This window comes from Asterias amurensis, chromosome 15 (genome assembly GCF_032118995.1).
Source record: "Asterias amurensis chromosome 15, ASM3211899v1".
NCBI classification, from domain to species: Eukaryota; Metazoa; Echinodermata; class Asteroidea; order Forcipulatida; family Asteriidae; genus Asterias; species Asterias amurensis.
In genome coordinates this window covers 17791177-17818383 of record NC_092662.1, presented here as the reverse complement: position 1 = coordinate 17818383, position 27207 = coordinate 17791177, and the positions used below count along the sequence as shown (strand labels likewise).

The 27207-nt window shown below is 36.8% G+C and overlaps 2 protein-coding genes across 2 annotated transcripts in view; one reads left to right on the top strand and one right to left on the bottom strand.

Annotated features, from left to right (window-relative positions):
- LOC139948215 (ATP-binding cassette sub-family A member 2-like) overlaps window positions 1-27207 on the bottom strand; it is a 113878-nt gene that overhangs the window by 83900 nt on the left and 2771 nt on the right. The gene's annotated exons all lie outside the window — the stretch shown is intronic.
- On the top strand, window positions 309-27131 carry LOC139948216 (band 7 protein AGAP004871-like). The gene is made up of 9 exons (XM_071946297.1): window positions 309-709; window positions 2173-2279; window positions 6927-6999; window positions 9865-9947; window positions 10271-10474; window positions 14328-14383; window positions 21041-21119; window positions 22886-23055; window positions 23815-27131. Exons 1-9 carry the CDS (start codon window positions 580-582, stop codon window positions 23834-23836), a joined length of 924 nt encoding a protein of 307 aa, XP_071802398.1. The 5' UTR covers window positions 309-579; the 3' UTR covers window positions 23837-27131.

Genomic DNA, 27207 nt, shown 5'->3' with positions numbered 1-27207 from the left:
GTTGAACTCCTCTGCTAAGATCGGCGCGTCGGCGGCACGAGGACTTGAACAATATTATTATTTAAAAAACAATTCACGACACCTCGTAAGTCTACAAATTTGTAAAAGAACAGTTGTAAAACGAAGCTGAAAGTAGACTGTAACAGATACTTTACTATAGTGAGTCTTTGAAGCGAATTGTATGGCTTATCAAGGACACTGTAGAACCGACTTTTAGTCAACGGGGGGTTTCATTTTTTTCTGCACGTACGCGCGCTCACTGAAAGACTTTAATCGAAATTTGAGGCAGCAGCGCGGGAATTATTGTTGCGGCGAGGCGAGGTATCGACGGTATGACGATCGCTGCGGGGTAGTTTAGAGCGCCATCGCACCGCTTCCATCCCAAGGGAACGTTTGACCTCTGTGCTTCCACACTGTGCACATGAAATCGTAATAAATTATCATTGTTAATTATTTGTGGTGTTTTTTCTCACCCGGGCATTGCGAGCGCGAGCGAGGGGGAGAAAGACAACCGTGGGGAGTGTGTGCTTCATTTCACGGCGTGCGAGTCGGTGGTCGGATCGGGGAAATCTGTTTCCCATGTCAAATCGCGTTACACCAGAACCCACTGAGAACGTGGAGCTGATGGATTCTAATAATAGAAAAGCTCGAACGGGGCATACAACTGGGTACTCTTCAGCCCCAGACCATCGGGCAGATGTGATCGGAGGTGAGTATATGGAGAGGGATTCTTCGACAGTGAGCCTAGATTATTAGCAACGTACAGTATGTAATGTATTGTAGGCCTACTGTTTTGGTTGGCGAGCATGGCAAGAATGACGAGGTGCCGTTCATTTTAATGGTACCGTGGTAGGCTCGTCTGAAACTTTGGTGTCCTGATTTTAGTTTTGGTTTGTGGTGCCATTACCCGGCCTGGGTCATAGACAATTAAATTAAGGTTACTATTTTAACAATGTGCCAGCTTGGTCTATAGTCATAAGAGTCTGTTATATTTTACAAACAGTTCAACAAGCTCAGTTTCTCAAAAGAGCTAAGATTTAAATTCTTATTAGCAAAGTTCGACCATCTTCTTTTTGTGAGGTGTAGCTATTTCTACCTCCATGGGTCTAGTAGTGGTAGTGCTTTGGGAAATCTGCCTACTAGTACTAGGCCTATATTTTGACTTGGCTGACAGCAGCTTCCAGTTTCATAAAGTTTTGAATTATTCTGTTTTAAAGCAGGAATGAAGCAGGGAACCAGTCACAAACAATGCAAAATTATGGGAACTTTGGGAAAAGTTTCCGTATGGCGCCACCACTTTTTCATTCGATATGAAATGATATAGTATCTAATTTACCTCAATGAGATATCCCTCGTAAAAATGAGTGAAAAGGTGGTGGCCCCATCTGGCATATGGACAGTTATCCGAACTTTGTTCCGCTGTTGTTGAGACGATAGCAGAACGAATAGCAGAACTAACCTCATAGTTGGACTCGAAGTATTATTGGCTGTTGTTCTGCTCTAAAGTGCTTATCAAACTGGGCCCAGCAATTAGCACTTCAGCTATTGGTCCTCATGTCAACCCTTCTATTGATTGAAAGCTGCACTAGACCATCCTGCGAAGTATTAAACTTATCACCTCAGCACTCAGTCAACCCTCCTACTATTGGACCAATTAATATCACCTACTGTGGTTTTGGATAACAGATAAACAACGCCAGGCTGCAATATCATGACGCCAGGCTGCAATATCATGACGTTTATGCATAACACAGCCAACATTTCTCCAGAAAACGATCAGAGCATACTGATCGAAACGTCGAGTTAACCCAACGGTTCTTTTCAGAACCACCCCAACTCATTTAGAGATTGTTATTACATGGTGTTACCGCAAACTCTTCTATATCTGATCTCTACCATGCAAAGTTTCAAATCCTACAGCCAACATTCCTACTGTCCGACCATTAAAACCATGCACTCTGTCAGCTAGCCCAGGTAGGACGTTTTCCAGTGTTGATGGAGGAGTCCAACCTGGGCTATATGCCAACCTGTAATAGGTAGGGTGTGATATTTCGAATGCACACATATAGTTTTATACGCACAGGTTGTACCACAACTGGCAGATAACAATGAGAGCGTTCATATCAAATTGAATGATTTAGTAAAGCATTTATTCTTTTGTTCCTCTCCTAGCTGGTGAACCTGAAGGGGGCATCGGTATTTGTGGATGGATCCTCACCGGTCTGTCAATGCTTATCGTCTTGTTTACATGTCCATTCTCCCTGTGTGTTTGCATCAAGGTCAGTAAATATTCATTCAGTTCAAATGAAAGAGTTTATTCAGGTGTCATTTAAATATCTTGACATGAACTCAGGGACAATGTTCTCATATAGAGCTATTTCAATTTCTGATTTAATCCTTCTACTGTCTGACCACTCACTGTCATTCATTAAATATGAATAATAAACCATGCCAGTCTGCAATTGTGGCGAATGCATACTACACAGTACATAGTCAACCCTCCTACTGTCTGACCATTCAATACCATTCATAATATGAATAATAAACCATGCCAGTCTGCAATTGTGGTGAATGCATACTACACAGTACAAAGTCAACCCTCCTACTGTCTGACCATTCAATACCATTCATAATATAAATAATAAACTATGCCAGTCTGCAATATTGTGGTGAATGCATCTACACAGTACATAGTCAACCCTCCTACTGTCTGACCATTCAATATAATTCATAATATGAATAATAAACCATGCCAGTCTGCAATTGTGTTGAATGCATCTACACAGTACACACTACACAGTCAACCCTCCTACTGTCTGACCATTCAATATCATCCAAATATGGTTTTGAATGATATTATAACCTATGCCAACCTGCAATAATTGTTGATACATTTAGGTAAGGTCTACGCTGTATTGTTAGTATTCCTTCTACAAACAACTCTTCTCTTTTCTGTATTCTTCCCCGTTCTGCAATTAGCTGCTCATCCCATAACGTCACTCACATCACCATGGTAACGTTAGTAGTCTATTAAATTGAATTTTACCTGCCTTTCATTTCTAGTCGAGGGAAACGCTACTTCCTTTAAGATGTTTTTCTTCCTCTTCCCACCATTTTCAAGACTAAACTTTAATGGGATTTATGCAGACTCAGATAATGTAAATAAAACAGTCACTTTTTTTGAACAGTATGATGCAAAACGCAAACACTTAGAAATTTGAGAACTGATTCATAAATCATGCATTATTAATAAAAAGTGGTGACTTTTTCCATAACTGCAGTACTTCAAAGTGAACAAGATTCCCAATTTGATACTTCTATCCAAACTAGTTTTTATTGCCATAAATGTTCAGAGTCATTACCAAACGTATAAAGACCCTTTTACTCAAGCATAAAGTCAACTGGCAACTTTTAAGTCTGCATGCTAAACTGATTTTAACCCACAATATTTTGTTGCTATGAAACTATATGTTTTGTTTAATCCACAAAAAAACTATATTTCCTATTTAGCTCTAAGCTGACAAAATGTGAAATCGTCACTGTTCAAGTTTCATACTTCCATCCATTTTCTTTTTTCAAGGGAGGAAATAAAATCCCTCAATACTGATTGATGATTTTTAATACGCTTTGGTTGTATCTAAAAGCCATGCTGAATCACTCCATCATTCTACCCCGGACAGTTCTAACCAAGTCCTGTCCCTCGGGCGATTTCCCCCCTTTATTCTTTTACTGTTTGTAAAATTTTTCTACACCGTTATAATTTGATGGGATTGTTGACGAGGTTTAATCAGGAATCCAACTGATGTTCAATTCCCTTTGCTGAAACGAAATATAAATTGAGAAATTGAATCTCATTTTAATAATTTTGAAGCAGTTTGCTGGTTGATATGCATAAACTGCATTATAAGCCGCATGTTGAGTTCCTACGTTTGGATCCACCGTAACAAAAATAATGAAGTACTGAATAATTTTTAACCTAATTGAGTTAATCAGAAGAATGTTTTGACAGTGTGCAACAGAAATGTATATTTAAACTGGAGAAGCCAATGCCAATAAATGTCAAGCCGGCCGACATTAGCAGAAAACAACATCAATAAAATGTAACTCTATACCTGCCAGTGTGTACCAAATTGGTTTGGGATTATTTCTTGTCTAGGAACAGCCTGTGAAAACCAAAATTTTCAAGAAAACCCCAGTTTTTATACTGTAGCAGCTTCTCTAATTACACTTAATTTAAAGAGAATGTATTTTTAAAATTAATATGCAGATAATTTATGGATTGATTTCCATTCTATAGTTTTCATTTTTAAAATATGCCCAGGCAAAAACGCACCTCACAGGTCTTTTTTTTTTATAGAAAAGAATGAAAATTGTTTGTATTTAAGCAGACATTTTGGTGTATTTGGGTAGGTCTGATTGCAGAAACTAAAACAAGCACATGGGTGATCTGTTTTATATTTTTTTAAACATCTTTTCGGAATTCATGCCCTTATTTTTCACTATTATGCACTCTTTAGATTCATAGCCACCAGGCATAATACAGTTATAATACTGGTAAGGCTGGCCAAGCCTAATAAACCTGCAAATAAGTCAATAGTTTTTCTAGACTTTGCTTGTATTTTAAATGGAAGTATTTTTTTCGGGAGGACCATCTTTATAAACAAGTGAGGTCTAAGATTGAAATGGAAAGTTAAAATATTTTGTGATAATTACTGTTCCTGTTTGTTTAGGGGCACTTTCTGAATCTAACAATAACCCACAATCGTCTGCCCAATCTACTACCCACTAAGTTACACTCAATTTCACAAAAACATCTCACATTTTACTTTGGACGGGCAGAGTCTTTCAAGTTAGCTCGAGGCACATCTGACATTTCTAGGTTACCGCCACAACACTTGTGTGGTTCCCATTTCCTCGTCAATAATTTATGCGGTTGGTTCAAATTTCATTTATTTATCCCTCTATTGAGTAAACTCTGTGGAAGTGAAACACGCAGAGTCCACAGTCGGTGGTCAAATTAGAAAACAAATTAGGGAAATCTCATTTGATTTGGAGGAGGGGTGCATTCACTCAAATGGTAGGTTGCAAGACATTGCAAGAAATTTGTGAACATGTTTTTTATTGAAGAAAGTTCCCTCATTTACTTTTAAATAAAATGAGAATGTGAATACTTTGTTATTTCAATTTGTTTTCTTCTTTGTTTAACCCCCAAATACTTGTTTCATTATTGTCCACATAACATTAAGAAGCAAAACTGTCTTGAACGACAGTATTTATTTGGAGCATTGTTAGTAATAAATTAAAATTTAGAAGAAAAAAGAAGTCCATCATGGGCAAAAAAAAAAAAAAAAACTCTCTGTCAACGTAAATATGTATCAATTTATTCAAGGTTTAGTTTTTTGTACACACACACTGAATTAGAATTGACAAACTTCACGTTACTTTACCATAAAGGCAGCATCAAAGGAGTCTATAATATTATTAATATTAGCAGCTGTGCTGTAAAAACTCTTTCAGGTGGGGATAGTTTAGATCTGAAAAGCAAGAACAGTATTGATTGAATAAGATGATGAGCCATGGAACACTCAGAACGGCAGATTAGTTTTTATATATTTTCTCCTTAGCCGGAGGGTGTTGGGAGGGGGGGGGGGGAGTTGGGGCAACGTAATTGAGCAAAGTTCAACGGAGCAGAAAATCAGGTCCTGTTAAAAGATGCGGAACGGGGTATGAGTAAACGACACAATTGGATCAGATAAAGATAAATTGGAAGGGAGGATGGATAGAGTTATGTGTTGAGAAAGGTCGATGATGGGTTCATGAAGGACCTTTAATATTTAAAGTTCAGTTATGGTGGTCTGAAATTAACTCTTAAAGAACTGATGCTTGAAGACTGCTCTTTGACCTTGGGTTTCGGAAGAATATTTTTTATTTGAAAGTAAGTTATGGTGGTCAGTGGTCTGAAAATCACTCTAAAGGAATTGATTCTTGAAGACTGCTCAAAGCCCAGGGGTTTCTGGAGAGGAGATGTGATTTAAAATATGGGATATTGGTTCCCTCATTAATAAAGTTTTGAGGTAATGAAAAATAATGAGGCATGATATGTAGCATTTCGAAGGGACAAAATAGTGTTGTGCTGGGACGTAATAATAATAATAGGAGAGAGCGAGATAGAATGATAAAATAAAAAGGTTTGTATAGTTAGTCTGCTCCCCTAAACTTTAAAATCAATAACCTGAAGATGCCGCTCTCACAGCTCGCTGGGGGAGGTGGATGAGGGGTTAATTTAAATTTACGTTTAATCTTGAAGGGACTGAGATGACACACTCTTGTTTGATTGAAGAGAAGCGACCAGAAGCATTTCCCCCTATTGCTGAGGCTTGTTAGTTAAATCATTAGCATTTATCTTGAGGGAAATCTAAAGCTTAATGAGCTGTTAAATACAAAATTAAGCCGTTGAAAATTAATGGCTATAATTTTGAGAAATAGAATTAGCTGCTGCTTACTAACCAAAAGGATGTATGGTAAACTGCAAAATGTAATCAAAGGCCTGCTGGCTGTTTAGGTTTAAATTCCCAAGAAATATCCTGTGATTTTGTTTCCTGTGAATTTGAACTATGGTGTCTAAAAGGACTTAGACACCAATACTGATTGCCAAATGGCAAGACCAATATGTTCTTATCTATTGGAGCTCAGTTGATTCTTTCCATGACTTCCACTTCTTTGGACTCGGGTTCGAATCCCACTTCAGACCAGAGCCTTGCATGCTGATTGGGTTTTCAGTCCCTACCTGATTGCGTGAGTTTTTCTTTCCACATCTTAAACTAAACATCGACATCTTTACAGGGCACAGTGCTGGGGTCTATACAGTACATACACAGGTTTCTTCAGGCCTAACTATTTGATTGTCTAACTGTTCTCTATTGTAGGTTGTCCAGGAGTATGAGCGTGCTGTTATATTTCGCCTTGGACGACTCCTTCCGGGTGGAGCAAAAGGCCCAGGTAAGTCAGCACAAATTCTCATAAATCTATGAGTTTAATTTGTAGACTTGTTAAATAAACCTGTGATAATCATCACGGGAATTGATCTGCTTTCAATTATCAATAAACGAGCACCTTGTGGGATACTAAGGAAGGAGACAAAGTATTTTTCAAATGTCTTGAAGAAAATATATGCCAGTTTATTTTATCTTCCATTTCTACGTTATTTCCTCACTCTGTCTCTAAATGAGTTCCATTCCCCTTCCCTGCACACATTACAGCCCCCCTTGTGGGTACAACTTGTATTATTAGTGTATGGGTAAAGCAAGATACAGAGTTGTATACCCTATGGCGATGGTTTCAACGCTGCAAGAAGAAGCATGATAAAACTGGGTTTTAGCTGTTAGTAAAGTCTATGTACAAAGCTCTTATGTTGTGATAAGCGTTACCAACTTTGACAATCACAGTCTTTACTAGGCAGCGTTAGCTTGGGGCGGGGGGGGAGGTTGGCATGTCATCGTTTTGGACAATTTTTGTAACACCATATGGCCCTATTTGTGTGGACAGACCAGATCAAGTAATTGCATTGAGCTCCACTGATAATAACAGTTTAGACAAATACCACTTGTTTTGAAGAAAGACCAATTGTAGGACAATACAGTTTTAATCTTGACTTTTGAGTCCGATAAAATTTTATTTCAATTCTATGATCTTGTGAAGAAAAAGAAATCTGCTCCAGTAAAAGTTTGAGCAACAATCCTCTGTATTTTTCCTCCAAATTTATGCCCTGCATAAAGGACATACTTTATGCTTCTTACTTCCCTCCTCTAACTTTGTACAAATATCAGACCATGAACTTTTCAAAACAACGTACATTGTTGCCAGACATGACCAATATAGCCATCCCTGTTTACTGATCTGTAACAAGTCAAATATTCCACAAATCAATCCTGAAATAAAAGAAATCCCTCACATAATTTGTAACGGACACCTCTTTCTCTAAACCTTGTTACTAGGAAAAGTGATCCATGCCGTGCCGTCAAAATAGTAATGACAGGGAAACCAATAAAACACTAGGATAGCGTTTGTAATATAAACCTAATCACCATGGAAGTAATGTAGAATCCATCAGGGAGTAATGTACCTCCATGATGAATGTACTAGTAGATGTAGTTAAAGGTGCGGGTTATTAGATAGTTTTGACAACCTCAATCTGATTTATAGGACTGAATTCATGAATAAAAATACTGTAAAGTCTCCTATGAAAGTTGCAGCTGAATACAGCGTCTACTTGCTGAGAAAACAACAAAAAACTGTCAAAATACTTCCGAAAAGAATCTATCCTTGACTAGCACAACAACTTCCCCTGTGTTTTATTGTACATACAGACTAAGGATTATTGCACACCCATTTATTTGTTTATGACCATCACTATGAAAACGTGTCAAAGACATGTGACATTTTGATGTGAGGTTAGAGACTTGTAACTTTTCCCTGCTTTCATCATAACTCTATCTATTGGAAAATGAGTGCATCACAAAACTTGAATGAATTGGACCTTGTGTATCCTCCTTAAAGCCAGCCCTCCAAGGAGTTGTAGTTATTATAGAACTGAAGATGAGTTTAAACCAGTCTCTTAATTAAGATCCTAGTCTCCTGCATCACAGGAGGCCAAATTAAAGTCTTTCTGGATGCAGTCTTGTTTAAAGGAAGCGTATATAGTCACTAGCGATTCAAGGAATACCAAGTATATAAAATAGAAAACAAAATAATAAAAAACTAGTGCCAAGCTACAGTGTTCACGACAAATTCAAAAGGGGTGTGATTGTGAACACAAAAAGTGTTGCAAAATGCTCTTTATTTACAAGGGACAACAAAGAAGATTGATGGCTCCAAACAAACAATCGTGTTTTAAAGATTGAAACCAGCTCCAATTTGTTTACTAAGGAAGCTTTTAGATGAAGAATGTTCACTTCCCCTCCAGGAATATTCAGTTACAAGCTGAATGTCTTAACTATACCATAGAGACCTACCAGTCTAACATCGTATCACCCCTTCAAACATTAACTTCCAGATGCTAGTCACAAGCAATTTCAGTTTAATGAGACAGATATATGCAATTATGTGTAATATGTTTGACAGGGACACGACAGACATAAAGAAGGAGGGGCTGACAAGATATTCAAAACAGATGTTGTTGACAAATTTTATTCTATTTATTATTTATGAATAAAAGTAATACTAGCACTGTGTTGAGAGTTGAGACTGCGGATAGACGTAGTGTGTAAATATTTGTTAGAAAATAAAATTAGCTGTATCAATTTTATTTAGCCTTTGAGAAAAACTCTGCTTGAGTCAAAACGCCAGGTCATTAGCTATTTTTGAGAATGCTTTAGAGAACAAAAATTGGCTGAGTAGCTTAACAGTTGTTGTTGTTTTTGAGACTGGCACTCTGTCAATATTCAAGGCAAATAAGTCTAGCAAAGGATCTCATGCATTATAACTGCAAAATGAGTTGTTCATTTATGTAAAGAAGTTGCCTCTTGCTGCATAGGACGGTTACATTTTAAAGAGGGGGCAGAAAGTTCTGGGTCTTGAAAATGGATACCTCTTTTTGTACAAAAATACAGATGGGATATTGAGACATGTTTATGTGTGGCCATATAATCCATAAACCATGAAATTTGTTTGTTATCTTTATTTATGCAAATTTGATGAGCTTAGTTGGCTAGGTAGTCCTCTGTTTTGAAGTGTGTGCAAATCCAAAATTTAATTTGTACATTGGGGGAGGGGTGGGTAGAAGTTGGGGTATAACATCTTTATGAATAATCTTGAAGCTGGTGCATAGATGTTTTCTTTTAACATTTTGGTGTTGAATATTTGCAGGTATATTCTTCATTCTCCCATGCATTGAAAGCTACACCAAGGTTGACCTAAGAACAGTCTCCTTCGATGTTCCTCCACAAGAGGTAGGGCAAGTCAGTGTGTTCTCCATTTAGTATCTCCAAAAAGAATTCAGTTTAAAAAACTATTTGGCTAAGATTGGAAGATTGGTCATTGTCAATATCAATTGTACCCTCACGTTATATAACCAAACAAATACATGGATGTAAAATGAAAGTTTCGGTTCAGCGGAGTTACACGACAAGATTGGGGAAAAAATGTTTATGTTTTCACTTATTGCAAACTTCAGGTTTAAGACCCTCGAGATCAAAACTAATCAAATTACTTAAAAAGTTGTTGCATTTGAAGCAAAATCAGGACTGTTGACTGCTTATTTTATACTCATAAGGTCTTGACGAGAGACAGTGTAACTGTATCAGTGGATGCAGTGGTCTACTACCGTGTCCAGAATGCAACCATTTCTATTGCCAACGTTGAAAACGCCAACGCATCTACACGCCTCCTGGCCCAGACCACGCTGCGCAACGTGCTGGGTACCAAGAACCTAGCAGAGATTTTATCAGACCGAGAAGGCATTAGCCACTTTATGCAGGTGAGTTACCAGCTAAACTGTCTCTTGTCCTTTAACCCACCCCCTCTTAGCATCAACCCACGTCCCTGAGTGGCTTATAGACAGGTGACTTGGGCATGTACCTACCCCCACCCTCTCCCCCACCACCCCAATATTAAGCATTGATTGGGTAGTTCATCCAGCATTCTGATTGCATGTGTTACCTAGGCTTATACACAATTTTCATAAATAAAAAATGCAATGGAATAATCCACACTCGTCCCTTGTAAAGGGCACACACTCGTCTTGTCACAATATCTACATAAATACAAACTTATTGAGAACTAATGCAATAATACATGTCTTGCAGAGCACTGCCACACTGCATGGTTATGATTTTATATTATATTATATCACACCACTATATGTATTGTAATTCTGTATTGTATGTGTATTGAAGCTCAAGACAAAACATTTTGCGCTGACAAAATGCTATTGCAAATTTGCTACACGTACTTGATTTAAAGGGAAAATCTGTATCTTTCATGAGGGCAGTCTTTGTTTCAGCAAACTAGTGGGTCACATTTAAGAAGCAAAGTGCAAATTCTGGGTTGATTTTGGGGAGGAGGGGGTAGGAACCAAACACCCTAAATGAAACAGTGGACAATTAATTCTGAGTGACCCCTTATTATTAAGAAAATAATGCTCCATGCTTTTGTTGATGTCCATGACAATGTGATGATTGCCTCAATGTTGTGGAACAAATGCAATACGCCAAGTGTTCCTACTCCCAGCGTCTATAATCTATATGATATTTCCGTTTATCGGAATGATATTTACGCAGTCTCCAACAACGTGTTATTTTCCCTGACCTACACAATTTCTTGATGATGCAACACTTCTGTTTGACATGAAGGACTATGTGGAGGTTGCAACAAGGGCATTCAGAGGCAGAAAACCATCGTAAATAACAAAGTGTTAAAGTCCTTCAAAAAATTAACTATCTATCCCCTCACTTCTTACTGAGACCCCTGGCTTTGGCGGCCTTTTCCCCCATGGTCGGTAAGAGATTATACTTTAAGTCCAGCCAAAGTGTCGTCGCGCCAACCTTCGGAACAAACATGTTAAGTCTTTAATACTTTATTTCACCAAACTTAAAGGAATGATTTGGGTGTTGTTTCTGGATTACCCCAGTGTTCAAGTCTACTATTGGATAATTTTTCCCCAATACATATTGGTTCACACTTGAGGTAAAAATAAAAAAAATCCCCCCCCCCCCAAAAAAAAAAAAAAAAAATTTTTTTTTTTTTTTAAATGGCAAGATTTTCGACAAAAGAAATCTTATTATAAAATAATTGTTATGGTTAAAAATTAACATTTCTCATATAAGCCACTGAAAATGTCCACTAAAAAGTGGCATACAAAATCGTTTTGTACATGATGTTGGCATCCCAACAATAATTAAATTTTAAGTTTTCAATTAACTTCTTCTTATCGTTGGTGAATTTTTGTGCATTACTTTAAATGGTAGCTTAGAACTTGATGCGGACGATAACTAATTTTCAGTTTTTAATTAGCAACCAGCTAATTCATTGATGGATTTGTGTGTGCATTACTCTAAATGAAAGCTTCTAAAACTTTCTTGATTCTATCAATCCTCCAGAAACAAAATATTTCATTTAAATTGGAGGACGTAACATTGGAAGATACATTGTGCTCTTGGAACATTCTGATTTATTCAGAGGATTTTTATAATATTTTGGTTGATGTATAATTAAACTGAAAAGTGTTTCGTGTTTTTGCAACACGACCGACCAATTTTCAAAGGTTGGTTCTTGGTGCATTTACTGATAGAGGATGAACATAAGTTCACTCCTCAAAGAACAAACATGTGCACTCTCTCTCTCTCTTTAAGATGTGCGTGCGAGATGTGATTAAATAACACTGTGAGATAATTTAGATTCTGTCTTGAGAGTTGCCCAGATAAGCTGCATCACAGCTCAAGCAATTTAAACGAAGCATTTTGCATTCTCCAATCGATTCTAAATTGTCCGCTAGTTGGAAGTGTGCATAGAGCAACCATCCTGTGACATTGTCTGCTGTCAGGGCATGCCCGTTGGCGACTCAGGCAGGAAGGGCGGAAGGGCAGAAGGGCGCTGATGGGGAAGAAGGGCAGCTGGATTACCTTGGAACGTCGGCATGACCCAAGGGGGGGGCCTATGTAGTTATGTATTATTTGTTTTAAAATACAATCATGCTGTGAGATTGTTGTCAGTGTTGTGTCAGCTCAGCACTGACGTCGGCCTAACTGGAGGGGCCTTTGTCGTTTTGGGTTATTTGTTTTAAACCACAACCATCTTTTGATATTAATGGTCTGCCATTGACTATTGATAAATCAGAAGATAATGAGAATACTACTCGACTATTTGGTGGATAAACTTCATGCCTGGAATGTTTTTAATAAGATTGAGTTGTCTCAGTGGCGTTTTGCAAACTCAAACAGCTACCTCTCAGCAAATCAAAAAAAAAGGCTGACTATTATAAACTGTTCCCCATTCTTTATTCTTCAAAAAGACCAGAGTCCAGAACTGACCAGAGTCCAGAGTTGCGTACTTGAAAAATTTAGCATTTACTTTACATGAACGTTTCACACATTATTTTATAGTTCTATCATACAAAAACTGTAGAATTGAAATATATTTGCCCTTTCAAATGCCCATCGTTTTTTTTACATATTGATCTACATGTACCCAGGCTCTGTTCCTTATCAAACATGCCTACCCATAACAAAACACATCAACTGTCTCTAACTGCTCTTACAATTTGCATGCTTTGTTGCCTTCATGAAATGATATCGAGATTTGACAATGTATAAAATCCTCTCAATTCCAAAATGTTAAGTCAAGCAGATGCGTGACTCGGCCGAAGAAACTTCTCAGTGCAAAAATTTCACGATAAAATCAAAACCATACACCGTCAAATCAGTAATTGCCAGAGTTAAGGGTAGAAACATACACAGTATGGTTTAGAAGAAACAGTAAGCTTCTGCGTCAGTGTCAAGCTGTAAGAGAACTCCGTCCCTGTAAATAAAGGCGTAAAAATTTGCACTTAAGAGCGTATCAATAGCGAGGCCGTTGTCAGGTGGAATCAACCATGATCTCTTGACTTTTACTCTAGCCTGGTCTAGTGTCATCCTCAATGCTTGATGTTTGATGAAGATGCTCTGTGTATGCTTTCTCAGGCTATCTATCCCACTGCGCAATCTGTCAGCAAATTGTTTGGAGCGTGGCTTAGGGTGATGGTAGGCCAGGGACCCCGCTTTGCACATGACCCAAATTTGACCAGTAATAATTGGCAGACAAATGGGTAGCACATTCCGTGTTGATTGACTCTAGTTTTAACCAGTGAACCAACACTATCCAGATGGTGTTAAGAAAAATAACCCAGGTCAACAATAAGACATTTTGTACAAACAGATTTTGTACCAAATATTATTTTGTAGAAAATGTGCAAGCCATTAAAACCTTTCGGTTAAAGAGAAATTTATTGTGCAGACTTGTTGTATGGGGGGGGGGGGGCCGACTCTTGTAGCTTAAGTTTTCACTGGACCAGGGGAGAAGTTGTTACAACAACTCAATCAAAATGAGAAACATCTACACAATGCCACAAACTACAACTAAATTGATTTTAGTTATTTTATTTAATGTCAATAAATTTATGTCATTTTGTCTTGTGGTTATTAATACATAGATACTCAAAAGAAATTAAACTCATTTATTAATTTAAACTCAGTGTAAAGCCAGGTTTGTACTTTTATTAAAAGAGAAAGATATAAAAGAGGTAAATCTCACTCGGGTAGAATGATAAATTTCCTATTTCTGTTTTTTTTTTCCAGTCAAGTTTAGACGAAGCAACAGATCCTTGGGGTATTAAAGTTGAACGAGTGGAAATGTAAGTATACGGATCTATATAGATGGAGGAAATTTAACTAGCTGTTGTAAACTGCTTACCAACCAAAAGGACCCATGGTAAAAATGCAAGAAAAAAGTTACTGCTCTGGCGTTTTCAACCCAGGCATTCCCTAGTTTTGATTTAGAAGTGCGTCTTTTAAACTTGGTGAACATTTTCTATATTTTTGTCAGCATTCTTGGTTATTGAAGACTGGTAGTGATGCTGGATTGAACCATTATTCATGCTGGGGGGTGGGATGTGTAAGCCATGTTTGATGTGCCCACATTAGAGGCTGTCAGAGCTGATCAATTTATGGCCTCAGAAAACCATCGATTGGGTTTCTAGAAGGTTGAGAGAGTGTACCCGAAGATGAAGATGTTAACCCAGAAAAAGAAAAAACAAATCAAATCAAATGAGACGTAAGATGTTTTAGTGAAGACATTTTGAATGTTTTTATACTGTTTTTGTTTGTGTGCGTTGAAAGTGACTTATTTCAAGTGTAAGTGAAAGTAGTCAGGAATAAGAAAAGGAAAAAAGGCGGGAAGTTTTCCCCTCACAACTGGAAAAAAATAAATCCCAAAACAGTTATTACTCAAAGAAGATCAAATTCAGTTTTTGATTTTTTATTTTTCCTTAAGACTGAGTTCTTATAAATCGTTTGGGAAGTGCAGCTTTGAAATTGTGTAATACCCTGACAGAACGTTTCTGGAATTTTTCTATCATAAAAAAGTAGTAATTTCAGTTTAAAATGCATTGCATTACACATAATTTTGTACAGGGAACTGCTACAGTTAAGTGTATAATGACAACCTCTTTTGTCTTTTAGTTGCCTTAATACCTAAATCGGGGGAGAGGGACACACTTCCATTAAATAAAAGTATTACAGCGAGCTTCGTGCGTTTTAATTGCCAAGGACTGGGGTAGCTAATTTTTTAAGTGGAATTCGGTGCAGGCTAATTTGTCTATGCCAGGCCTTTGCCTTGTTTTCTAGGCCATCTCACTACCCTGTCTCTTCTTCAATTGCAATCCTTCTTTCCTCTGCAGTATCTTCTTGCTGCTGAAACGCTCTCCTTCTTCGAGAGTCCATAATGCGCTTAATCATATTGACCCCCAGCCGCTGCTCTATATAAGACTGATCATTTACAGGCTGGCTTTTTTATCGTTCCCTGGGAACCTTGTTTTGTAGCCGAGGCAGTATGAGACGCTAATACCATTATAGGGTCTCTACCTTAATGCTGTATACCGTTACAAACCTACGTGTGACCACGCGTCATCAAATACTATTGCTGGGAAATACATAGGGGCAATTGGATGGAGTTATTCACGCTGTATGGGTATCAGAAAGACGATTCCCAGAATTGATATGTTGAAATGTTTTCTTTCTAAAGTAATAATGATTTCAACATGAAGAGCATTCGGATGTTGAGATTTGTAAAGGGCGTTGTAATAACAACTTATAACGAAACATATAAGCAAACGTTTCATTTCATTTCTTTTATTTTTACCACACACAAAGAAAAGTGATATAGTTTACATTTGTGTTGTCTAATGTTCTCAGAGTCTCAGTATGCACAAATTAAGCTATTTTGAGTTCCCTATAAGAACATTTCTGCCACCTCCCCTTCCCCCTTTCTGCCAACCCCCCTTCCCCCTTTCTGCTACACCTCTCTCTTTTAATACCCACGTTGTGACAGACTAGCTAGCTAAACCTCCTTCAGCTAAATCTTGTTGCTAGTTCGTTCAGTACGCACACTTAAAGATGCAGCAACAATGTTTGTTTGTATTATAAACCCTTAGAGGCAGCGAGTGACAGGAAGTTATTGTTGGCCGACAAAACATTGGTTCTGGAAGGGTCGGTCCATTTCAAGCCTCAGGAGAGTTATCTGAAGTAAAGTCTTTTTATAATATCGTGAAGTCTTTAACAAGGCTTTTAAAAAATTAGAGTTGTTTTTAGTACTTACGTGTCACAGTTGGGAGTCTTTGAAACAATTTACCTAAAAATTAAGCCAAGAAATAAAGAAGGATATGAAGAAGATGTTTGTCTTGCAATCAGATTCTGACTTAAAAATGGTTTCAAGAAAGAAAAAAAAGTAATTGTGTGTATGTGGGGGGAAATGTTTCCTAGTTATTCTGAATTTCATGGTGAATAATCTTACTGTCCAACTGATGAATGTCAGGGCCTGGTATCCTTTTCACTCAATCTAGTTTGTTAGTGTGAGCAATTGGGTTCAATTCCTCATCTTGAAACGACATCCACAAAATGCCCTCAGTCTTGCAAAAAGAGGTAACTCCAAATCCTCAATATTAAGAAATCTTCAGTCCAGAACACTTGAAGATCATCACTTTTCATACAAAAACGTCAGAGAACCAAACGTCTTCAACTGAGAGTCATTCCCGTTTATTTGCCTTTTTTAAATATTGGATAAATACTTTAACAACCCCCACAAAAAAAAACCTAAACTGAAAACAACATGTAATCTCAGTGTGTCACACGTAAGCTAAGCTATCACGACCCAAAACACCCCCAGTCCTGCATATAGTTGCATCAGTTACCACTAAATTAACCGTACCCCTGCAGGTAAAAACCCATGACTTAACCCTGTATCCCTTCTTACGCCTAGCCACCCACTGGAGGGTGCTATCATTACCCAGTACCCCAATGGGTTACCCGACACTTTAATTAAACCATTATCGGAGTGTAGGCATCAGTGTAGCATGTATCGACCATCATGTCTTAACATCAAGAAAGCCCATGGTATATCACATTGCAATATCAGCGTACACCGCGTAGTGCCCGCTAGGCATATTCTGGGGCTTTCTGTTTCTTCTCTGTAACTCGGCGTCTCTTTGCGAGCGCGGTGATAATAACATTGCTGGGTTGACGACTAATGTCAGGTGGCTCTGAATACACAATGTACATGACTGGAAACGTATGCATTTAGAAATGCATTAAGCACTACGGAAGCTTAAAGGAAACATACAAGAAAGAAAACAATAGTGTCGTTTATTTACCTGAGGAAGGGACGGAGAGCAATTCTAGTGTTTTTCATTTGCATTTCAAATAAGGTTTTAACTGTGGCCTTCCCTTCATAATTTTTAATCTAGCTGTTTGAAGCAAGGGTGCGCAGTTTCCAAGAAATCATAAAGTGCGACAATATTGTTTAGTAATTTAGTTAGAAAGTAGGTCAGCAAAATACAATTAGAGTCGACCATGTTTTTTTCTTCAGATTGTGCAACACTGTAACGGATACATTGCAGACTGACATAGATGCCATCTCTTGATAGGCCTACCTCTAAAAATGCAGTCCTGTTGCACCCAAACTAGAGGTCCTAAGTGCATAATGAATTTTGTGCAATCAGCATTTTTGCATCACTAGATCTCTACTTTTACATCTAAAGCACATAAATTTGATGGCTTATAAAATTAATAAACTGTCATTTACTATACCTACAGCAGGTATCAAGTGGAACATTAATTGAACTAAATTGCCTTTGAGTCATTCAGGTTGGGAAGATTGTTTGTTTTAGCGACATCCCCACTGGTTTTGGACTGTCAGTGTTCTCACTGTCATTTTACCAGATTCATTTTGTTAAAGTCAGGCACACAAACATGTTTATTAAAAAACCTGCTAAACACAAACGAACCCAAAACACAATAATAGTACAAGTTATCTAGTCAAAATAAACTACAACAAAAGACCAAACTTTAAAATGAAAAAAAATGAAGAGTAAAATAACAATTTGAAGGAATAATACAAAATTTAAAGTTTGAATAAAAAACATTTAAGAAATTAAGTAAAAACAAAAACCCAAATTATTCCGCCCTAAGAAATAACAAAATAACAACAGAATTAATAAAGAAACGAGTAAAGCAAAACTATTGCAGTTCAGCTACGTGTCGGATGCCTTTCTAATAAAATTACCGAGAAGGTACCATGCACTTAAGAAACCATTTGAACCACATTATAACAAGCTAATTGCAATGTGTTTGTTTAGTATAATATCCAAGGTAACACATACAAGTTGTGATGCAGAGTCAATGAATAGTTGTTTGCAGAATGGTGTGTCACACCCAATGATTGGTGTGTTTGCATTAGTTCAGTGCATACACTGTTTGTTTTAAAGGGAAATGATGCCATTGTTTTCTTAAGTATCAGTTATTATCAGTAAATATAGTAAGTTATTTAGCAAGGAGGCTTTCGGCAAGAAATGACATAAATCTTTTGTTTTACTTTCATTACCCAAGTATAACCATGCCTCTAAGGTTGTACTAGCATTTCATCCACCATTTTGCTTAATGGATATATATGTGCGTCCTGTCCATAACTATGTGGATCATTATGCACTCAGGCTCCAGAAAGAAAGCACTTACTATGACATATTCGTAATGGTTTATTTGATTTCATTATTAGCCAATTTATATTTATTGAAAGGATCGTAGTTATTAATGGACGAAAGAATTTACTCGTAATTCTTTTGGTAGTCACAGCTTGTGTAAAAACCATTGTATTGCTTTTTGTCAGAAACAGTAAAACAAATTGGTTTGTACAAAAAGGGTGTAATGATTTAAAATTTACAATTAACAAAGAAGAATTGGAGGAAGGGGATTTGACATTTTGAACAAGCTTTTGCTTGCAATGTTTGGGAAAGAATTATGATAAAATCTTTTAAATATAGGTTTATGAAAACTTCTGGAGGAATGGTGTGTTGGAGGTTGATTCAGAACGTAGGTCATTTGCCAGTGAGGAGGGTTTGTGAGCACCTCCTCTCCCAACGTGAACTTTCTTCCTCACTGAATGCATAATAACAATATAAATAATGTAATCTTATATAGGGCCAGAGTCTGCCTAAAAGGCGCTCAAGGCGATTCGCAAAAAAACTTTTTCTCAAAAAAAAAAAACTTCGGCCAAACACAAGATATAAAAATACAATTATGCAGAATATCGCTCTTGGAATAAAATGACGTCAAAGGGAAAATTTCGGTCTGATCCAACACTAATCTGACAATGACAACTGTTAGTTATTCTTTCTGAAAACTAATAATCCAATATGCTGAATTTTGATGTAATGCCGATTGTGTTTTTAGGGAAGGTATGCTCTTCAGTGTTTGTGTCAGTTACTTATATTTAGTCTAATATTGACAAGACATTTGAAAAGGAGGAAAATAATTGACGGGAATGACTTTACAAATTCATTTTTAGACAATAAAACTCGTTTAAAACCCCCCTCCCCCCCAAAAGAGTAAGATACTAAAGGCAAGAAATACATCAAAACATTCTTTTCCCAAATAAGCATGCCATTCCTTTATTATAAGTTACATGCTAAAAATCGAATGGCACAATGAATATAACAGACACACAATGTTTCTTTTCAATTTTAACAGTGTCTTTTTGGACTTTGGGAATAAGCTTGTACCAAGCTATACCTTAATACATATTATACATTGTAATCAAATCCAATGTCATGAAATTAGCCTTGAGGAAGCTAGGGCTTTCGATACGCTGGTGTCTTGGGCCTACAGAACACTTTAATCCAGTCCTTGCTGTCGTTTCTTTAAGACTGGCTCCTAGGATTGAAATGAACTGTGATAAACCATGGAGGAAGGCTATCAGGGACTACCAATAGTTGAAATTTCAAGTTGGTGGAACTGTAATTAAGTCAGTCCATCGTGGCAGAGTGTGTATATATTTCAGCGACTGATTTGGATCAATGAGATCAATGAACTGGGTGAACTGGCTTGTCTGTCTTGTTGGTTTACTAGATAATAATATGACATCAGTATCCTAGATCTGTCCAGCTGTAATGCATAGGTTGCCGGCGCCAGCTACCAGTGATGAGCCACCTGCTATGGTGAATGTACCTGCAGCTCTTAATCTAGTATTGAGCGTTAGTCACGCCAATACGATGTTAAAATTAGCTCCTCAAAATCATAAGCAGCTATAAATTCATTAGAAAGCAGGGTATTGGTAGTTTTCAAGACCAGTATCCTCACTTGGTGTATCCCAACATTTGAACATAAAATGACAAACATGTGAAATCTGGGCTCAATTGGTCATCAAAGTTGCAAATAAATAATGAAAGAAAAATACTTGTATTGCGTAGAATTGTGTGCTTTCAGATGCCTGAGAAAAGCTTTTCTTAGACAATTTACCTCTTTCTCTGAAACTACATAATAACTTTAAAGTGGGTTGTTTCTAACAATGTTTCATAGTATCAACAGCTCTCCAGTGCTCTTTTCCAGCATTTGTTTTGGTCATCAATTGATGGAGTAATTACCAAAGTTATTATTCCCTGCTTTTTAACTGATCACAATATGTTGATGTCCTTTTACCGGCCCTTTTTCCAACTTCCAACTTCCAAATTTTTACAAATCTTGGTAGATCCCTTGGATTCTTTTTTCCTTTACCCTTTCTGTATGCCACAGCGCACAAATCAGAAAATGCGTTTTATTCATTTTAATTTATGACAACACTTGAATTGAATGCGTATAATTTCTCTCAATTGAGTCCGCGAGTGTACATGCATCAAGACCTTAATTAATAGACCGGCTCCCTACCTCATAATAAAAGGACTCCATTATGCAAATCATTTATGATGTCCATGACAATATTGATTTATGGATCTTTTTGTGTGTTTTCCTTTCCTTCTTTACTCCAGTAAGGATGTTCGTCTGCCTGTTCAGCTCCAGCGAGCCATGGCAGCAGAGGCTGAAGCTGCCAGAGAAGCCAGGGCAAAGGTCAGTTCGGGTCGTAGGTCAACCCCGCCCCCAGCATTGATTATGAAATATTGAGAACCAAAATCAGTTCGACCATGTCTGAATCACAGTGCTGAAGATAAGCTTTTTCATCAATCCAGCCCAAGAGAAAACATAAATTTGAACATTGAATAAAATAATATAGTCGTTTGGAAACCGCTGCTTCATCGTGCATGTAATGCTTGAAGCAATATGGTAGAATTGTTGAAGGTACAAATGCTTGAAGCAATGAGGTAGAATTGTTGAAGGTACAAATGCTTGAAGCAATGAGGTAGAATTGTTGAAGGTACAAATGCTTGAAGCAATGAGGTAGAATTGTTGAAGGTACAAATGCTTGAAGCAATGAGGTAGAATTGTTGAAGGTACAAATGCTTGAAGCAATGAGGTAGAATTGTTGAAGGTACAAATGCTTGAAGCAATGAGGTAGAATTGTTGAAGGTACAAATGCTTGAAGCAATGAGGTAGAATTGTTGAAGGTACAAATGCTTGAAGCAATGAGGTAGAATTGTTGAAGGTACAAACAATGTAGCCACCCTGCTGTGGAAGTTTAGGCATATTTGTACGACCTTAAAACTTGCCATACAAATGCAACGTGTTTTACATCTAATCTTTCAAAGAAATATCTGCAAACGCTTTAAGATGCCATTAAGATGCCTGTCAGAACTGTGCATCCTTGGGATAGTGACTAGGGAAGAGCGTAATGTAATAGGAGATTGACACCACACTCACGCCGTGCAAGCTCACGTCGTGCAAGCTCGCGCCGTACACACTCACGCCTTCATTAAATGCTACTAAAGCGTCTTTAGACTGGTGTTACTTTCACAGGGTATGCATTTATTAAAGACTTGTCATAGTCTCCAAGGTGTGATGTTCCCGTTTGTAGATTTCCCCCTGTTTTGTAATACAGAGATTAATGTCTAAGTTTTTGTAGACGAGAAACACAATCTTTTTTGGTTTTGGCCTAACCGTAATTTAAGCCATATCAATCCAATACATCAATGAGTGATGCTAGAACTTATGAAAATACACCCACATCAGTTTCTGAATACAGCTGGTTAGTTGGAGGATTTTGAACCTAAAAGCTAGTTTATTTTAGGCTTGGGCAGGCAGTTAGTATTGATGAGTATACGAAAGATTATAACAAACATATGGAGTTTAGTTACTGTACAAATTAATGCTGAAATGGTTTTGTCTAAAATGTTATTATGTATGTCAGTGCCCTAATCAACTAAATCAAAATTGTCTGTAAAATCTTAGTGGATAGTAACAGAAAAGTTGGTTTTATTGTAGGATTGACAAAAATAAAATAAAATAAAACAGGAACCCCTTCATTTTTTTCTGTGTGTGTGTGTGGGGGGGGGGGGGGGCGGGGGGGGGGATCAGAAAAAACCTGTAGGCACTTATAATTTGTGATATTTGAAAACTTGTTGGTGTGAAATGAATGTCTATTCTGTAAAAAAAGAACGCTAAATGAATACTTTCAGACAGAAATGAGGTTTCTGTTTTATGGGTAAATATTAAAATGAAAACAATTCTGGGCACAAATCTTTACAAAAAATACATCAAGAGTCCTTGCAATTAAGGACTCTGTTTGTTTGACTACTTTTACTCATTTTTTGAAAATAATTCCAGGACTAAATAATTACAGATTGAATTGAGCGTGAAGTATTGTCAGACTGATAATGTTTTAGATAACAGAGAAATACTTTATGATATCAATGTCTGGACTGTCTCTCTCTGCATGACAGGTCATCGCCGCCGAAGGGGAACGAAATGCCTCAAGAGCTCTGAAGGAGGCTGCTGACGTCATTGCGGAATCACCCAGTGCTCTTCAGCTCCGCTACCTTCAGACACTTAATACCATCTCCGCTGAGAAGAACTCAACCATCATCTTCCCTCTGCCCATCGATTTGTTAAGGTAAGCAGCTAAGAGGAATGCCTCAGATTATTTCACCTTTTTCTCTTTGTTGGTGATCAGGTTTTGTCTTCACGCATTCATCGCTCTTTCTTTGTTGGGATTTGAAACTTTGCCCCAAGGGAAAAACATCCATTACGTTTTACCTTTAAAATTCAGAGGTATAAACACTGAGGACTAAAACACCTTCTGGATCCCACGGACTTCCCTTGGATTTGCACACATTGGAATATATGGGTAAAACCAAAGTTAATATTAATAAATCCAAAACAGGTTACAATCGGTGTCCCCCCCCCCCCCCATCTCTTAAGACCTTATTTTTTGCTATGAAGTTGACTGTTCTGTTTCTTAAAACTGGCGGATTTACAGTTTTTTTTTTTAAACAGTGATGTTTAAAATCTTGAAAAAATACACATCCTGTAGATCAAGATTTGAAACACCTGCGCCATGACCCAATTGAGGCAAATGCCGTCATGCCCCTGGCCATTGCCTTTGGTGCCCCTTTAAAACATTTCAGTAGAAACAGTTAGACTTGCCCTTTGAAATGCTGCCTTTATAGAACAAAGTAGGGCTGCTTTATAGCAGAAAATATTCCCAAACACTTTTCTGCTTAGCAGAAATGAACAGGATACATGTCGAAATGTGATACTGTTTTTCAGCTAGCAACCTTTGTGTACAACACATAAATTTGAATTTGGATTTAGGCTGTTCCCTGTAAAAATGATGCATTTCAGTAACTATATTATTTCTCTTCCAATCCAGTTCTATGGTCAACAGAAAGTGAACAACAAAAGCAGGGTAGTATTCATCATGTTATTTATTTGTTTCATAATCTCAGTATTTGTCAAGATATCAACCCTAACTTCCGGACCATAAACTATAGGCCTTCAGCATGCTGCGAGGTTGGCTTATATGCCAAGCTCCTTAAACACCAATATGCAAAGTAAGCTTCTGCATCTTTGACTTCAATAAAATGGCGAAGCCCTCTGGGCACTTTCTGATGGGGCTTATAAATCCAGGCAGCTTATACACTGCCCTCTGAACAATTTTTCAATGATTTTCCGGTGCTGCCGATTGTATTCTGGGAGGCTTACAGTTCGAGAATTACAGTATACATTATTACTTTGTAAATCTGTTACATTTTGCAAATAATTGTGAGAAATTTTATTTCATTTATTTTTTCAATGATCTGTTTTACAATTTTGCTGATTGTCCAATACCATTGATGGTTTTGCATCCCATCTTCTCTCAGAAGCAAAATAAGATCATCAACTTATAATACAATGTTTTCTTGTCATCTTATTTGTCATTTTTATATGAAAAGGACTTGAGAAGTACGTAATTTGTATTCAAGTACCCGCCATGTTATATAAAGGTATGACAATCAGAGCTTTCAATACATCCAAAGTAATTATTTGTTTACTAAAAGTATGTCCCATCAAGGTATATCTAAAAATGTTGAGACAGGCATCAGCAAAAGTATTTTCCCATGGAATGACTGTAACTTTTAATTTTGACAACAACAATATAGATTTATGTAAAGGAATTATCATATTTCTTTGTGTAAGTATTATAAGTTATTTTACCATGGATCTGGTCAAGATCAGAAACCGAGCTGTGTTGTGTTCAAAACTTTCAGTATTTTCAAGCTATTTTACAATTTTGAGGGCAGGTTGCCCCCTTTTGCCCTCATTTTAAGTTCCCTTTTTTTGAAAACTGCTTTCATTGCTGTACTTTGAACGATTTTACAATGCTTTTTTTTCAATGTATATTGTGTGGTTTATTAGATTATATGAATAGATATATGTATATAAAATCAGTTATATTAGAGATGGCATCTTATGATGTGAGCTTTAGAAATATTTACAGATAGTTTATTGTCTGATGTGCAATATTACGTGTTTTTAGTGCAATCGTGTCCTTTGAAATTGACTTAAAATGCTTCTTTTGTTCATATTTATTAACACTGACAGCTATAAAACCAGATGATGCATGTTAAAGTGATGTTTAAAGTGTTGTTCATACTATTCATTTTTTTAGAAAAAAAAATATCATGAAAAATATATTATTGAAATAACAAATATTTTAGAAAGCAAACTGCCATGGTAAGATTGCGATACATATAAACTCATATCAAATCTCAATACACGTAACTACTGCAGTCCATCAGGCAAAATTCAGTCCTGAAACCATGATCTCTGAGTATGCAGCATCAGCAATAGGTCTTATTACATGTAGCTGTAACCAATCAGTCATATCACTTTGCTGTTATATGTAGTTGTTGGACACTTAAACAACTTTCACAAAGTGTCTTAGTCACAAAAACATGTAGCCAGGCCAGGACTCGAACCCTTAACCACTCAAGACTCAGTTTCAAGTATGATAATCGCACAAACAAATTAAAAAAATACTGCAATAAATTGTTATTTATTTAAGATTGATGTATTATTTGTTACAAATTAACATAGTGTTTTAATTATTATCTTACCTAACAGAGTATTCTTTTTAGAAATACAGATGCAATATATGTGATACTTGAAGTAACATATAGAAATATTTATTATAAGAAATTGTATTTCTATTAATACCTTGCTGTTCTTTCATTTAGAAAGTTTAAGAAAACCATTTTCAGCTGCGACTATAACTTTTGAAGCTTCTTTGTTTATAGACCGTCTCCAAGGTTTTGTGATGCAATCATTTTCCAACAGAGAAAGTCTTTTTGAAATTGGGAAAAAAATTGGAAGTCCCTTACCTCAAGATAGAAATTGTGTAAAATGCCATTGTAGTTGAAACCCTTCCAGTGCATGAAACATTTCTCAGATTGAAATGCTTTTGTATCAATTTATCTAAAACCACGTTCCTACGAAGGGTATCGTTTTTAAAAATTGTATACATTATCAACAGCTGCAGTAATTCAGACCAAGTTAGTTTGTAAGGCCATTGTTTTTTAGAGTAAGCACCAAAGAAATACCCTCCCTTTAAAATGATGTACAAGACTCTCTATTGAACAAAGAGTGCGTGACAAAACTTGACCTTGGCGACCCCTATAGCTTTGATCCCATATTATCTGTTTCCTTCCAAACCGTCCACTCTATTGTATCCCAAGCCAAAATAATGTTTAATGCTAAGCTATTGTTCAGGCTTGTATCAACTACTCGTTCATAGTTTCCTAGCTGTGATAGCGTAAATGAAGGTTCCAAAAGGTACCACAAAGTTGGAATATGCCCAGGACTTGTATGGTCTACAGGGTCCACCATTTTCTTAAAGCTGTTAAAGGAAGGTACACGTTTGGTAATTATCAAAGACCTGTCTTCTCATAACACTTGGTGTATCCCAACATAAGCATAAAAAAAACAAGCCTGTAAAAATTTGAGCTAAATTGGTCATCAAAGTTGCGAGAAAATGATGAGAGAAAAAAACACCAGAATTTGTGTACTTTCAGATAGGAATAAGACTTCTGGCTAGAAGTCTTTTATTATTTTGGTGAGAAATTACCTCTTTCTCAAAATCCATACTACTTCAGAGGGAGCCGTTTCTCACAATGTTTTATACTATCAACAGCTCTCCATTGCTCATTACCAAGTCAGTTTTTAAGTTAATATTTGTTTTGAGTAATTACCAAACGTGTACCTTCCCTTTAAAGCAGAAAATACTGCTCAGCAAATTTCTTTGCTAAAATCAGTGGTGCAGCAGTCCTACAATCCAAACGTTATGGACTCTTGGCTGGTAACCAGATTCTGTTTAGATTTGTCTGTGCTAAGCAAGTTTTTATGCTTACAGGCTTTATGAAATTGGGTCTTGGTGCTTGTTAAGACATTAAGAATTTAACTCTTCAAATATTTTACACTCGGATGCCTTGTTCATGGAAATCTTTAGTTGATAACTTAACTAATTAATTGTTATTTTTACCAATATTTTGTTCACAGGTTAATACAAATATTATTTCCACAAGACACATACAGGAATGTTTCAAATACTATTTGTTTTTTTCTTAATGTTTGTATTACACTATAAATCTTGACACCTGTGTTTCTTGATGTGATTAATGAATAAAAGAAACGAGACAGTCGAAATATCAATCTTGCTTCTCTGTTTTTGTTAGTCTCCAACAATTCCAATCCTTAAGTTTTCAGGAAACATTTTGCAATTTTTTTT